Source organism: Antechinus flavipes, chromosome 6 (assembly GCF_016432865.1).
Source record: "Antechinus flavipes isolate AdamAnt ecotype Samford, QLD, Australia chromosome 6, AdamAnt_v2, whole genome shotgun sequence".
NCBI classification, from domain to species: Eukaryota; Metazoa; Chordata; class Mammalia; order Dasyuromorphia; family Dasyuridae; genus Antechinus; species Antechinus flavipes.
Window position 1 is genome coordinate 144,036,421 of NC_067403.1, and position 16,728 is coordinate 144,053,148.

General features: G+C 35.7%; 2 protein-coding genes across 3 annotated transcripts in view; both read left to right on the forward strand.

The window, feature by feature from the left end:
* Nucleotides 1–16,728, forward strand: part of GRID2 (glutamate ionotropic receptor delta type subunit 2) — a 1,896,723-nt gene that overhangs the window by 1,341,564 nt on the left and 538,431 nt on the right. The gene's annotated exons all lie outside the window — the stretch shown is intronic.
* LOC127540598 (syntenin-1-like) lies at nucleotides 12,883–16,147 on the forward strand. Its single transcript, XM_051965374.1, has 2 exons — nucleotides 12,883–12,967; nucleotides 15,663–16,147. The coding sequence occupies exons 1-2, from the start codon at nucleotides 12,883–12,885 to the stop codon at nucleotides 16,145–16,147; spliced, it is 570 nt and encodes a 189-aa protein (XP_051821334.1).

Genomic DNA, 16,728 nt, shown 5'->3' on the forward strand with positions numbered 1-16,728 from the left:
AAGGATGCATTTACTATTTCTGCCTTTCTGCATTTGAGTTTGAGGTATTTATGTTCTAATATATGGTCAATTTTTGTATAGGTTCCATGAACTGCTGAAAAGAAAATGTACTCCTTTCTGTCTCCCATTTCGTTTTCTCCAGAGATCTATCATATCTAACTTTTCTAGTATTCTATTTACCTCTTTGACTTCTTTCTTATTTATTTTGTGGTTTGATTTATCTAATTCTGAGAGTGCAAGATTGAGATCTTCCACTATTATAGTTTTACTGTCTATTTCTTCTTGCAGCTCTCTTAATTTCTCTTTTAAGAATTTAAATGCTACATCACTTGCTGCATATATGTTTAATATTGAAATTGCTTCATTATCTATGCTACCCTTTAGCAAGATATAGTGCCTTTCCTTATCTCTTTTAATTAGATCAATTTTTGCTTTTGCTTGATCTGAGATCAGGATGGCTACCTCTGCTTTTTTGACTTCACCTGAAGCATAGTAGATTTTGCTCCAACCTTTTACCTTTACTCTGCATGTATTTCCCTGTTTCAGGTGTATTTCCTGTAAACAACATATTGTAGGATTCTGGCTTCTAATCCATTCTGCTAACCACTTCCTCTTTATGGGGGAGTTTACCCTATTCACATTGATGGTTAAAATTACCAATTCTGTATTACTTGTCATCTTGTTAACCCCTGTTTATGCTTTTCTCCCTTCTTTCCCCCTTACCCCCTTTCCCAGTATTAAGTTTGTGAGTACCACTTATTTCTCACAGCCCTTCCTTTTTAGTATCCCTCCCCCTCACCTTAGAGTTCCTCCCCCTATCTTACTCCTTTCCCTCACAGTTTCTGTATTCCCTTCCACTTAGCTTATTCCTTCCCTTTTCACTTTTCCCTTCTCACTTTTCAATGAAGTGGGAGAAGTTACACCACAAATTGAATATGTCTAAAATTTTTCTCTTAAAGCCAATTCTGATGGCAGTAAGATACTCACTATATTCATCCCCCTCCATTTTTTCTCTCAGATATATTAGGTTTCCTTTGCCTCTTCCTGAGATGTAGTACCCCCACTTTACTCCTTTTCTGGTACAATGTCCTTTCTACCTCTAGTTTCTAGAACAAGGTATACATGTATTCTTTATACATTTTTATAGCAAAAACATAGATCCCAAGATTACTTTTTACCTTTTTAGGTTTCTCTTGAGTTCTATATTTGTAGATCAAACTTTTTGTTAAGTTCTGTTTTTTTCATCAAAAATAGGTGAAATTCACTTATTTCATTGAATGTCCATCTTCTTCCCTGAAATAGATGCTCATTCTGGATGGGTAAGTTATTTTTGGTTGCACACTGAGTTCCTTAGCCTTTTACAATACCATATTCTAGGCCCTTCTATCTTTTAATGTGAATGCTGCTAGATCCTGGATAATCCTTATTGTGACTCCTCTATATTTGAATCAGGTTTTTCTAGCCACTTACAGTATTTTTTCCCGTCTTCTGAGGGTTGGCCATTGGCTACTATATTTCTTGGTGTTTTGATTTTAGGATCCCTTTCAGTAGGTGATTGATGAATTCTTTCAATGTCTATTTTACCCTCTGTTTCTGTGACTTCTGGGCAGTTCTCTTTGATAATTTCCTGGAACATAGTGTCCGGGCTCTTTTTTTCATCATACTTTTCTGGGAGTCCAATAATTCTCAGATTGTCTCTCCTGGATATATTTTCCAGGTCTGTTGTTTTCCCAAGAAGATATTTCACATTTTTTCCATTGTTTGATTTTTTTTTTTTTTGGTTTTGCTTGACTGATTCTTGTTGTCTCCTCAACTCATTCAATTCCATTTGTTCGATTCTGATTTTCAATGAAGTATTTTCTTCACTCACTTTTTTAAATATCTTTTTTTAATTGTCCAATTGAGTTATTTTGTTCTATGGAATTTTTTTTTTCATTTCGCCAATTTTATTTTTTAGAGAACTATTTTCTGTTTCCAGTTCACTAATCCTATTTTTAAAGGATTTGATTTCTTTATCCACTCTGTCTTTAAATGAGTGGGATGACTTCTCCAGACTCTCTTGCCAAGCTTTCCTCTCCTTTTCCCATTTTTCTTCTAGCTCCCTTGTGAGAGCCTTTTTAATTTCTTCTATGAGAGTGATCTGTGCTGAGGAACAGATGATCTTCTCCTTTGGGGAGTCACCTGGAGACAGTCTGTTTTTAGTCTCCTCAAGGTTTAGAGTCTTCTCTCTATCCATATAGAAGCTGTCAAGGGTTACGATCCTTTTCAATTTTTTGCTCATTTTGTCAGAGAAGAATCAAAGACAAATTAGCAAAGAAAAAAAGAAAAAACCCCAAATGGAATCTGCTTTTTGGGGGTGAAGGGGTGGGTGGTGTTACTGAGCTTCCTCTTCAGACTGCGGGGGCAGCAGCGAGGCACTAGCAGGGCTGTGCTGCACCTGTGCTCTGAGTCTCTGAAGGCTTGCTGAGACACTGTGGGGTAGGGGTGGCCAGGTCCCCAGAGACTCCAGCTGTTCTGGGTTGTATCCTTCACCCCCAGTGTTTTTAGCTTCTCTGCCACTGACTTGCTGCCAGGGCAAAATAGCCAATCCTGTAGCAAAGCTCTCCCTGCAGAGATGGTTGAGATCACACCCCTCCTCCCTCCAGTCTGCTTGGCTGTGAGCTGCCTGCTGTGCTCTCACTGCCGCTCCCTGCCCTCAGCCTGCACCTGATCTAAAACCATCCTCACCCTATAACAAAAACAGACCTTTCCCGGTGAATTTCAAGAATGTCTTCTCTTGGTAACTATTTGTGGATTGTTTTTTTTTTTTTTCCTTCAGTCAAGCATTAATTCAGAGGCTTGTAATGAAATGGATTCTGAGAGAAAACATGGATCTTAGGCAGCTGTGTGCCTCCTCTCCGCCATCTTGGCCGGAAGTCCCCAACTAATATACTTTTAATGAAACTGGGAATTGGTCCAATCATTTTGGGAAGGAATTGGAAATGATGGGAAAAAGTGATTAAAATGTTTATACCTTCTAATCTAAGATTCTACTGATAGTCATATACCTTAAGAATGTCTTTTGTTAATAACAACAAAAAAGTCTTCATAAAAATTATATGTAGGCGAAAATGTTTTTAGTAGTTAAATGTAAACAAAGAACTTACTTGTTAAGGAATGGTTAATCAAATAAAAATGAATATATTGCCTAATGCTATAATAAAAAGTTAACTTCAAGAAATAGTAAGGGAAGACACATGAACTTATACAAAATGAAGTAAGAATCAGGAATATGTATATATAGATAAATATGTATATATACATGCACACACAATGAATACTATAATAAAGAACAACAACATTCCCGTCTAGCTGATATGCTAGCATGCTAGTTAATATCTCCACTCAGATCACAGTGGATCTGTTCATATTTGTGTATATGTATGTATGTGTGTATATATGTGCATATGTATAGCTATTTATGCATATGTGTATTTGCCCATTATTATTCCCATTATTCTCTTCATAAAAGTTCTGCTATGCTCAGAGTTAAAGTTATATCAGCATAAGAGAAATATAAACAGTGGATTTTATTTGTTCATTTGTTTGTTTTCACCTAAGTAAATACAGACTTGGTAATGGATTTTATGTTCATCACCTGAGAACCAATCTATCCTGGATACAGAGAAGCTTATCTCCAATTTGGCTGTGGAATGATATTTTTGCCCTCAGTATTATTGTAAGGTTGTGATCTCATCTGTGGAAGAAGAATCCACAGTCTCCTAGAACAATCACAGATCCTTGAAGAATTGATTTCTTAAGAAAGCATAATTGTCTTTCCACATTAAAAGAAAATTGACAAATAGAGCATTTTGTAAGTCTGGTAACAAATATTATTATTTTTTATTTACAAAAACCAAAACTACATACTGGTATAAAGGTTATTCAATCTTTATTTGAAAACACAAAGCACCTAGACCATTTTAACAAGATTTTATTAGCCAATTCACTAATAACAAATTTATAAGAATAGTGAATCTCTTTTAAGAAATATGTTAGTTTAGTTAGTTTATGTCTTAGTCAGTTAACAAGCATTTATAAAGCACATATTATGTGCCAAGTACTGTGATAAGTGAGCACCAAGAATACAAAAAAAAAAAAAAAGGCAACATGAAATAAAATAGTCCCTGCTCTCAAAAAGCTCACATAGTCTAATGGGGTCACATATACAAACAACTATGTTCAAATAGTATATGCATATAAATATATGAGTTCTTTTAAATGATATCCATGATCAAGCAAAAAAAAAAAATCTTTCTGCTAATTAAAAACTAAAAACATATGAAATGATGGATGTACTGCAGATGAGGTCACTGTTATTAGTTTTACTTATCTATTTTATTTTATTACAAAATACCTCTCTTGAAATGGGAGTAATCTGCAACTTCCGGTTAAGATGGCGGAGAGGAGCCACACAGCTGCATAAGCTCCACGCTTTCTCTTACTATCCATTTCATTACAAGCCTCTGAATTAATGCTTGACTGAAAAAAAAACCCACAAATAGTTACCAAGAGAAGTCATCCTTGAGATTCGCCAAGAAAGGTCTGTCTTTACTGGAGGGCTGGGACGGTTTTAGATCGGGCGCAGGCTGAGGGCAGCGGCAGTGAAAGCATGGGAGCAGACTGGAGAGGGGTTGGGGAGTGATTGCAGCTGTCTCTGTGGGGAGAGCTTCACTACAGGTTTGGATACTTTGCTCCGGCAGCGAGTCAGCAGCCCAGCAGAGAAGCTAAAAACACCGGGGGTGAAGAATACAACCCCAAACAGCTGGAGTCTCTCGGGACCTGGCCGCCCCCTCCCACAGTGACTCAGCACGCTATGGGATCTCAGAGCGCAGGCGCAGCACAGTCCTGCTAGTGCCTCACTGCTGCCCCCTGCAGTCTGTAGAGGAAGCTCGATAACATACCCAGCCCCTCCCCCAAAGAAAGACTCCAGTTTTTTCTGTTTTTCTTTGGTAGTTTGTCTTTGATTATTAGACAGAATGAGCAAGAAACTGAAGAGGACTTTAACCCTTGACAGCTTCTATACAGATAGAGAGCAGACTCTAAATCCTGAGGAGACTAAAAACAGACAGTCCCCAGGTGAATCCCCAAGGGAGGAGATCATCTGTTCCTCAGCACAGATGAACCTCATAGAAGTGATTAAAAAGGCTCTCACAAGGGAGCTAGAAGAAAAATGGGGAAAGCAGAGTGAGGCTTGGCAAAAGGAGAGGGAAGCTTGGGAAAAGGAGAGGGAGGCTTGGCAAAAGAGCCTGGAGCAGTCAGTTAAAGAGAGAGTGGATTAAGAAGTAAAATCCTTGAAAAATAGGATTGGTGAACTGGAAAACAAAATTGGTGAAATGGAAAAAAATTCCACAGAACAAAAGAACTCAATGGGACAATTAGGAAAAGATTTTTAAAAAGTGAGTGAAGAAAATACTTCACTGAAAATCAGAATTGAACAAGTGGAATTGAATGACTTGAGGAGACAAGAAGAATCAATCAAGCAAATCCAAAAAAATCAAACAATGGAAAAGAATGTGAAATACCTTCTGGGGAAGACAACAGACCTGGAAAACAGATCCAGGAGAGATGATCTGAGAATCATTGGACTTCCAGAAAAACATGATGAAAAAAAGAGCCTGGACACTATTTTCCAGGAAATTATCAAAGAGAACTGCCCAGAAGTCATAGGAACAGAGGAAAAAATAAACATTGAAAGGATTCATCGATCAACCACTGAAAGGGATCCTAAAATCAAAACACCAAGGAATATAGTGGCCAAATGCCAGAACCCTCAGATGAAGGAAAAAATATTGCAAGCGGCTAGAAAAACCCAATTCAAGTATCAAGGAGCCACAATAAGGATCACCCAGGATCTGGCAGCATCCACATTAAAAGATCGAAGGGCCTGGAATATGATATTCCAAAAGGCTAAGGAACTTGGTATGCAACCAAAAATAACTTACCCAGCGAGAATGAGCATCTTTTTCCAGGGAAGAAGATGGACATTCAACGAAGTAAGCGAATTTCATCTATTTCTGATGAAAAAACCAGAACTTAACAAAAAGTTTGATCTACAAATATAGAACTCAAGAGAAATCTAAAAAGGTAAAGATTAATCTCGGGAACTATATTTTGACTATATAGATGTATAAAGAATACATGTATACCTTGTTCTAGAAATTGATGTGGAAAGGACATTGCATCAGAAAAAGGGTAAAGTGGGGGTAGTACATCTCATGAAGAGGCATAGGAAACCTATTATATCTGAGAGAAAGAATGGAGGGGGATGAATATAGTGGGTATCTTACTGCCTTCAGAATTGGCTTTAAGTGAAAAATCTTAAGACATATTCAATCTATGGTGAAACTTCTCCCACCTCATTGAAAAGTGAGAAGGGAAAAGTGAAAAGGGAAGGAATAAGCTAAGCAGAAGGGAATATGGGAACTGGGAGGGAAAGGGGTAAGATAGGGGGAGGAACTCTAAGGCGGGGGAGGGATACTAAAAAGGGAAGGCTGTGAGAAGCAAGTGGTGCTCACAAGCTTAATACTGGGAAGGGGGGAAAAGGAGAAAGAAGGGAGAAAAGCATAAACCGGGGTTAACAAGATGGCAAGTAATACAGAATTGGTCATTCTAACCATAAATGTGAACGGGGTAAACTTCCCCATAAAGAGGAAGCGGTTAGCAGAATGGATTAAAAGCCAGAATCCTACAATATGTTGTTTACAGGAAACACACCTGAAGCGGGGAGATACATGCAGGTTAAAGGTAAAAGGTTGGAGCAAAATCTACTATGCTTCAGGTGAAGTCAAAAAAGCAGGGGTAGCCATCCTGATCTCAGATCAAGCTAAAGCAAAAATTGATCTAATTAAAAGAGATAAGGAAGGGCACTATATCTTGCTAAAGGGTAGCATAGATAATGAAGTAATATCAATATTAAACATATATGCACCAAGTGGGGTAGCATCTAAATTCTTAAAAGAGAAACTAAGAGAGCTGCAAGAAGAAATAGACAGTAAAACTATAATAGTGGGAGATCTTAACCTTGCACTCTCAGAATTAGATAAATCAAACCACAAAATAAATAAGAAAGAAGTCAAAGAGGTAAATAGAATACTAGAAAAGTTAGATATGATAGATCTCTGGAGAAAATGTAATGGAGACAGAAAGGAATACACTTTCTTTTCAGCAGTTCATGGAACCTATACAAAAATTGACCATATATTAGGACATAAAAACCTCAAACTCAAATGCAGTAAGGCAGAAATAGTAAACGCATCCTTTTCAGACCACGATGCAATGAAAATTACATTCAACAAAAAACCAGGGGGGAGTAGACCAAAAAATAATTGGAAACTAATCTCATACTAAAGAATGATTGGGTGAAATAGCAAATCATAGACATAATTAATAACTTCACCCAAGAAAATGATAATAATGAGACATCATACCAAAATGTATGGGATGCAGCCAAAGCAGTAATAAGGGGAAATTTCATATCTCTAGAGGCCTATTTGTATAAAATAGAGAAAGAGAAGGTCAATGATTGGGTTTGCAACTAAAAATGCTAGAAAAGGAACAAATTAAAAACCCCCAGTCAAACACTAAACTTGAAATTCTAAAAATAAAAGGTGAAATCAATAAAATTGAAAGTAAAAAAACTATTGATTGATTAATAAAACTAAGAGTTGGTTCTATGAAAAAACCAACAAAATAGACAAACCCTTAGTAAATCTGATTAAAAAAAGGAAAGAGGAAAATCAAATTGTTAGTCTTAAAAATGAAAAGGGAGAACTCACCACTAACGAAGAGGAAATTAGAGCAATAATTAGGAGTTACTTTGCCCAACTTTATGCCAATAAATTCGACAACTTAAATGAAATAGAAAAATACCTCCAAAAATATAGCTTGCCCAAACTAACAGAGGAAGAAGTAAATATCCTAAACAGTCCCATCTCAGAAAAAGAAATAGAACAAACTTATCAATCAACTCCCTAAGAAAAAACCCCCAGGACCAGATGGATTTACATGTGAATTCTACCAAACATTTAAAGAACAATTAACTCCAATGTTATATAAACTATTTGAAAAAATAGGGATTGAAGGAGTCCTACCAAACTCCTTTTATGACACAGACATGGTACTGATACCTAAACCAGGTAGGCTGAAAACAGAGAAAGAAAATTATAGACCAATCTCCCTAATGAATATTGATGCTAAAATCTTAAATAAAATATTAGCAAAAAGATTACAGAAAATCGTCACCAGGATAATACACTATGACCAAGTAGGATTTATACCAGGAATGCAGGGCTGGTTCAATATTAGGAAAACTATTAGCATAATTGACTATATCAATAACCAACCAAACAAAAACCATATGATCATCTCAATAGACACAGAAAAAACATTTGATAAAATCCAACATCCATTCCTAATAAAAACACTTGAGAGCATAGGAATAAATGGACTTTTCCTTAAAATAGTCAGGAGCATATATTTAAAACCATCAGTAAGCATCATATGCAATGGGGAAAAACTGGAACCTTTCCCAGTAAGATCTGGAGTGAAGCAAGGTTGCCCACTATCACCATTATTATTTAATATCGTATTAAAAACACTAGCCTCGGCAATAAGAGTTGAGAAAGATATTAAAGGAATTAGAGTAGGCAATGAGGAAACCAAACTATCACTCTTTGCAGATGATATGATGGTATACCTAGAGAACCCCAGAGATTCTACTAAAAAGCTATTGGAAATAATTCATAATTTTAGCAAAGTAGCTGGCTACAAAATAAATCCCCATAAATCCTCAGCATTTTTATACATCACCAACAAAACCCAATAGCAAGAGATACAAAGAGAAATTCCATTCAGAATAACTGTTGATACCATAAAATATTTGGGAATCTATCTACCAAAGGAAAGTCAGGAATTATATGAGCAAAATTATAAAAAAGTCTCCACACAAATAAAGTCAGACTTAAATAATTGGAAAAATATTAAGTGCTCTTGGATCGGCCGAGCGAACATAATAAAGATGACAATACTCCCTAAACTAATCTATTTATTTAGTGCTATACCAATCAGACTTCCAAGAAAATATTTTAATGACCAAAAAAAAAAAATAACAACAAAATTCATATGGAACAATAAAAAGACGAGAATCTCAAGGGAATTAATGAAAAAAAAAATCAAATGAAGGTGGCCTAGCTGTACCTGATCTAAATTATATTATAAAGCAGCAGTCACCAAAACCATTTGGTATTGGCTAAGAAATAGATTAGTGGATCAGTGGAAAAGGCTAGGTTCACAAGACAGAATAGTCAACTATAGCAATCTAGTGTTTGACAAACCCAAAGCCCCTAACTTCTGGGAAAAGAATTCATTATTTGATAAAAACTGCTGGGATAATTGGAAATTAGTATGGCAGAAATTAGGCATGGACCCACACTTAACACCATATACCAAGATAAGATCAAAATGGGTCCATGACCTAAGCATAAAGAACGAGATTATAAATAAATTAGAGGAACATAGGATAGTTTATCTCTCAGACTTGTGGAGGAGAAAGAAATTTGTGACCAAAGATGAACTAGAGACCATTACTGATCACAGAATAGAAAATTTCGATTACATCAAATTAAAAAGCCTTTGTACAAATAAAACTAATGCAAACAAGATTAGAAGGGAAGCAACAAACTGGGAAAACATCTTCACAGTTAAAGGTTCTGATAAAGGCCTCATTTCCAAAATATATAGAGAACTGACTCAAATTTATAAGAAATCAAGCCATTCTCCAATTGATAAATGGTCAAAGGATATGAACAGACAATTTTCAGAGGATGAAATTGAAACTATTACCACTCATATGAAAGTGTTCCAAATCATTATTGATCAGAGAAATGCAAATTAAGACAACTCTGAGATACCACTACACACCTGTCAGATTGGCTAAGATGACAGGAAAAACTAATGATGAATGTTGGAGGGGATGCGGGAAAACTGGGACACTAATGCATTATTGGTGGAGTTGTGAACGAATCCAACCATTCTGGAGAGCAATCTGGAATTATGCCCAAAAAATTATCAAATTGTGCATACCCTTTGATCCAGCAGTGTTTCTATTGGGCTTATATCCCAAAGAAATACTAAAGAAGGGAAAGGGACCTGTATGTGCCAAAATGTTTGTAGCAGCCCTGTCTGTAGTGGCTAGAAACTGGAAAATGAATGGATGCCCATCAATTGGAGAATGGCTGGGTAAATTGTGGTATATGAATGTTATGGAATATTATTGTTCTGTAAGAAATGACCAGCAGGATGAATACAGAGAGGACTGGCAAGACTTACATGAACTGATGCTAAGTGAAATGAGCAGAACCAGGAGATCATTATACACTTCGACAACGATATTGTATGAGGACATATTTTGATGGAAGTGGATTTCTTTGACAAAGAGACCTGAGTTTCAATTGATAAATGACGGACAAAAGCAGCTACACCCAAAGAAAGAACACTGGGAAACGAATGTGAACTATCTGCATTTTTGTTTTTCTTCCCGGGTTATTTATACCTTCTGAATCCAATTCTCCCTATGCAACAAGAGAACTGTTCGGTTCTGCAAACATATATTGTATCTAGGATATACTGCAACATATCCAACATATAAAGGACTGCTTGCCATCTAGGGGAGGGGGTGAAGGGAGGGAGGGGAAAAAAAATTCGGAACAGAAATGAGTGTCAATATAAAGTAATTATTAAATAAAAATTAAAAAAAAAAAGAAATGGGAGTAATCTATAACATCTTTTAATATAAAAAGAAAACATATCAATTATATTTTTAAAGATATATATGCATATATGAGTGTATACTTATGTATGTCCATTTCTATGCATGTGTGTTTGTGAGCAGTTTTCAAACTTTTTGGTGTTGTGTAAGATTCTTTATTTAGTTTTCTGGAGGTCTCTGGAGCAGCCTTCTTTCAGTTAAGTAATCATGGCAAGAATAGCCAGGTCTTAAAGTCCAAATCCTTTATTATTTCCTTGCCTGGGGCCCGGGTAGCTTTCTTGAGGCCCTTCAGATGGGCCTTGGTCTCAGTGGAGGGAGCAGGAGGACAGGCCAGCCACCACAAGGCTGATGAAGATGAAATTAATCTCTCTGAGTCTGAGGGCTTGTGCTTCAGCCTCCAGCCATCACAAAGGTGGACAATGGAATGAATCTCTCTTCATCCCACCCTGGCTAAGTTTGTCCTAACTTTGTATGCTCTATTATATCAAATAGTGTGATCACTATCAATCATCAAAGGTGTGAATTTTGTAGAGCTATATTAAGTGCTTAAGTACATGTACTGAACTAGAGAACTATTAAGCACCATGCTAAACTAGATAATTATTGTATTATCAATTCCATTGAGGACTTTTTTATGCTCTTAAAAATTGCTGATAACCCCCAAAGCTCTGGTTATTATGGATTATATCTAGTAATACTTATATTAAGAATTTTAAATGATAAAATTCTAAAATATTTATTTTGTTTAATAACAGATCAATTTATATGTATGTCTATTTTATGTTTATAAATTTATGTCTAAATAATATTTTAAGTGAAATCACTATATCTTTCTCCAACCCCACACACTTTAGAGAAAAGGGTATTATGTACTTGCAAATCTCTAAAAGCTGGCTTGTAGAATGCAACCAGATTCTATATCTTCTTCTGTATTTATTTTCTTGTGATACATTGTTTTTACTGTAGTATGTATAAAATAATCTGGCCTCACAGAATTGTAGTTGAAAAATTGAAGATTATTTTATTTTATGTTTATTTTAAATTTATTTATTTGATATTTTCCCCAGTTCCATTCAAAACAATTTGTTTTACATTTGTTTTTAAGATTTTTGAGTTCTAGGTTCTCTTCCTTATTCCCACTCGCAATTAAGAAACTACCTATGACATTATGCAAAGCATTGATGAGTATTTTAATAGATAAATAATAAAAGGATCTCAGGAATTCTCCCACACACACTTTTTAAAAATAGCCTTTTATTTCCAAAATATATGCAAAGACAGTTTTCAACATTCACCCTTACAAAACCTTGTGTTCCAAAATGTTCTCCCTCCCTTCCCCCATCACTTCCCCTAGGCAGCAAGTAATCCAATATATGTTAAATATGTAGTTATTTTAAACATATTTCCACATTTATCATGATGCACAAGAAAAATCAGTTCAAAAAGGAAAAACAATAAGAAAAAAACAAACAAACTAGCAAACAACAACAAAAAAGGTAAAAAATACCCTGTTGTGATGCTCATTTAGTTTCCATAGTCCTCTTTTTGAATACAGGTGGCTCTCTCCATCATAAGTCTTTTGAAATCTGAATCACCTCATTGTTCAAAAAAGCCATATCCATCAGAAATGATCATCACATAATCTTCTTGTTGATATGTACAGTGTTCTCTTGGTTCTACTCACTTCACTTAGTATTAGTTTGTTGCAGTAGTCTTAAGAATTTAAAACATACGAGCCCTTTTATCTCAGTGATGAGAAGAATGAGGCGGGAGACTCATAGCGTGTGAAAAGAGCTTCAGTTTATTATGCAGTATAGCCTTGTTGATACACAGTTTTGCAAATGTGATCAGCCATCCCCAAACACCATTCAGAGAAGCAGCTCCTGGGCTTTGTATATGCATGGTATCTGCCAATGGGAGGAGAGCCTATCCAGCAATTTAGCAACTGGATCACAGGCAAGAGGCCTTGTTAAGGCATCACTGCTCACAAGCAACTAAGCTGTGAGCCTCAGGCCAAAACCCATTCCAATGTCAGTGTATCACTGCTCCTTGCCAAACAAGGATGTTTCCGCAATATGGCAGAAAACTTATTGTGCAGCAAAGGTCGAGGTGGCCTCTTTATTCCCTCTTGGTGGGTCCCATACTCTAACATTAGTTCATGTAAGTCTCTCCAGGGCTTTCTTTTTTCCCCAAAATTTATTTTATTTGAAGAAGCAATAAGCAAAAAGAAAAGCAGAAAAGCATTACAAAACAAAATGAAATTATATTTATGAGCATGTCTTTTTTTTTCTTGTAAATTGCTCATTTGTTCTCTGCTGTGCACCTTATTTTACTTTTTTCATTTTTCTAGCTTTCATCCCTCCTCATCCCAAGCAAGCTATAGTTAGATATGTATGATTAGTTAGTTATGTACAAACTATAATTAGATATGTACAAGCTATGTAGATAAAACACACACACACACATTTCCTTTTCATCCCCCCACCATTACCAAATAAGCTACAATTAAGGAAAGAGATAATTATGTATACATATGTAGATATGTATATGAGAGATACACACTCTCATATACACACATACCCCAGATAAATACATGTTTTTCTTATTCCCGCTGACTCATCAAATTCTGTTTCATAACTTGGCTTATTATTGCTTAACCTCCCCTTAGCCAGGGACCCCTCCCTTGTCTTCTTCCCTCATCCTCTATTTCCTCATTCACCTATTCTTCAACCCCTTATTTCTTTATAAATTTTGGAGGGTTCTATACCCTTCATGGTATATATGTAGTGTTGCTATTGAACCAATTCCCAATGTGAGTACGTTTTTCAGAACTATGAGCCTTCCTTCCCTTTCTAATGTTTCTATGTCTATTCTTCTTCTGTGCCTCATTTGTATAACATGATTACTATTTTTATTTATACTTTACTTTCTTTTGAGCTTACCCTTTTGTTGATGTAAATTTTAAACTTAAAGTTTATATTTCCCACGTTTAAGACAAACAAGCAATTTGTCCATGTTTAAGCAGTTTGTCTGTATTGAATTCCTTAAAATTGATGTGGACAGTATATTAAATTTTGTATGTTTAAATTTTCTATTAAGTTCTGGTTTGGTTGATAAGTCTTGTATAATTCTTATTTGATTTTTTTCTTGTTTATTGCAAAATTTTCTCTTTAATTTGGGGGTTTCAAAATTTGGCAATAATATTCCTGTGTGTTTTCCACAAAGGATCTCTTTGAGGTGGTGATTGGTATATTTTTTCTATTTCTACTTTCCCTTCATATTCTATCATTAGACAATTTTGTAAAATTATTTTCTGCATTATTGTGCCAAGATTCACTTTTTTTGGTCACAGCTTTTTGACAGTCTGATTATTCTTATATTTTCTCTTTTTGATCTGTTGTTTTTCTTATGAGATGTTTCACATTCTGTTCTATTTTCTCATTCTTTATAATCTGTTTTTTTATTCATCTCTCATAGCTTCATTGGCTTCCCCTTCTATTTGGGAATTGGCTTCCCAATTCTAATTTTCAAAGAGTCATTTTCATCTTTGAGATTTTGTACCTTGTTTTCTAATTGGTTAACTTTTTTTCTATAATCTCCTTGTTTTTCTTGGATGGTTTTAATTTTTTCTCTAGTTTTTCCTCTCATTTGATTTTTGTCTCTCATTTGATTTTTGAATTTTTTTTTGAGTTCTATAAATTCTCTCTGGGCAGGGAGCCATTTCATGTTATACTTTGGGGCAAAACCTTTTTTTTTTTTTTAACTTAAATGTCCTCCTCTGTAGATGAATCCTTGTCTTCTCTGTTCCTATAATATATTTCAATCGTGGGGTTTGTTCTTCTTTGCCAGATGATTTTTTTTAAAATAAGAGGTATTAGTGTAAGCATTTCTAATCATGGGGTAAAGGGTGTTATGCCTCAAGCTTCCTTTCAATTCTCCACTCTGACCAGAAACCCCAAACCAAGAGTTTCACCCTCCTGCAAGTGCTCACAACCAGCAGTGCTCCTGCTCAGTTACTTCTGCACTCAATAGGTACTGGTTTGTTTTGATCTAGGGTTGTATCACAATAGCACAGCTGGGCCTGACATTCCCAATTAGCCCCTAGTTTTACTCTGTCTCCCCTGATTCAAACCCCAGTTGGACAAAGTCTGGAAGGAGAAAGAATGGCACCTGGTGGTCCATCCATACCCAGCTAACCCTAGGGATCCCTACTTGATGTTTCTGAGGAGCTAGCCCAGAGGTATTTGCACTTCAGACAGGTTAATCCTGGACCCAGGGCTTTCTTCAGAGCTTGTCGAGTTGAAACAGGAGGACCCTTCTTCTGCCCCAACTCTTCTTGGTTTTCACCAGCCTGTGTTTGCCATGAGGTGCAAATTTGTTCTATTTGTGAGAGAAATCAGGAGAGCTTGAAATTTACCACCTACTCTGCCATCTTTCCAGAATCCTCTCCTCCAGAATTTTTTGAAATCATCTTATTGATCATTTTTATAGAACAATAATATATCATAACATTCATATATCAATGTTTATTCAGCCATTCTCCAATTGATGGGCATCTACTCATTTTCCAATTCCTTGCCGCTTCAAAAGGGGTTACTACAAGCATTTTTGTACATGTGTCCTTTTCTCTTTTTCAGTGTCTTCTTTGGCCTACAGACCCAGTAGATACATTGCTGGATCAAAGAGTATGTACAATTTGATAGCCCTTTGAGCACAGTTCCAAATTGTTCTCCAGAATGGATAGATCAGTTTACAACTCCACCAACAATGTATTAGTGTCCCAGTTTTCCCATGTCCCCTCCAACATTCTCCATTATCTTTTTCTGTCATCTTAGCTAATCTTAGAGATATATAGTGGTACTTCAGAGTTGTCTTAATTTGCATTTCTTCAATTCTCCAGCATCTTTGGTTGGTCTGAGATTTGGTGACCAAGTTCTTCAAATTAATGGTGAAAATTGTGCAGGGTGGAGCTCTGATAAAGCTCATAAAGTTCTCAAACAGGCTTTCGGAGAGAAGATTACAATGACTATTCGGGACAGACCATTTGAACGAACTATTACCATGCATAAGGATAGTACAGGACACGTTGGATTCATTTTTAAAAATGGAAAGATAACCTCTATAGTGAAAGACAGTTCTGCAGCAAGAAATGGTCTTCTCACTGAGCATAACATTTGTGAAATCAATGGTCAGAATGTAATTGGTCTGAAGGACTCTCAAGTTGCAGACATACTTTCAACATCTGGTACTGTAGTTACCATTACAATTATGCCTGCTTTCATCTTTGAACACATAATCAAAAGGATGGCGTCAAGTGTTATGAAAAATCTAATAGTTTAAAATTCAGAAGTTTAAAATTCAAGCTGTTGTATCTTTCATATATTGGAAACTCTGCTGAACTTGAGCAATTTACTCAGCATCTTCTGTATTAGACACATAAACCTTACTGGGAGCCAAGAAGCACATGCTGCATGAGAGCCTTTGTATTGCATTATGGCTGGGAATATTACTGTTTGACACAGTTTTGTGTTCAAGCTATAAATTGTATTTGTAATCTTATACTGGTTTTATAGATGTGAACCTTTCAAGAGTTTTGACTTTCACGGCATCAAGTTTCCAGTAGTTAAACTACTCTTTCTGTAAGCCATTATGGTTAAGATAACTAATACAGATTTTTTTAAATGTTATAATCAGGTACCTGTATTTTAGATATTCTAGAAAGTAATATTGCTTCTCTTTTCTTCTGGTGTAGTATTTTTAATGCTTTGCTATTGTACCTCTAGAAAAAACTTTTCTGCTAGTTCCAATTTTGTTTACAAAAATGCAATTAAGCAACCTTGGTTTCATTCCACATGAGCATTACAAATAGCAAAATGTAGAATTGCACAAAATTGTGATGATTTTATCTTTAATAATGTATA

What these genes read in the sequence shown, in the direction of transcription:
- LOC127540598 (XM_051965374.1), top strand. Translation starts at nt 12,883, where the DNA reads ATGGCAGAAAACTTATTGTGCAGCAAAGGTCGAGGTGGCCTCTTTATT. An exon ending in ATACTCTAACATTAGTTCAT is followed by an intron (nt 12,968 to 15,662) that starts GTAAGTCTCTCC and finishes AGAGATATATAG; the next exon opens with TGGTACTTCAGAGTTGTCTT.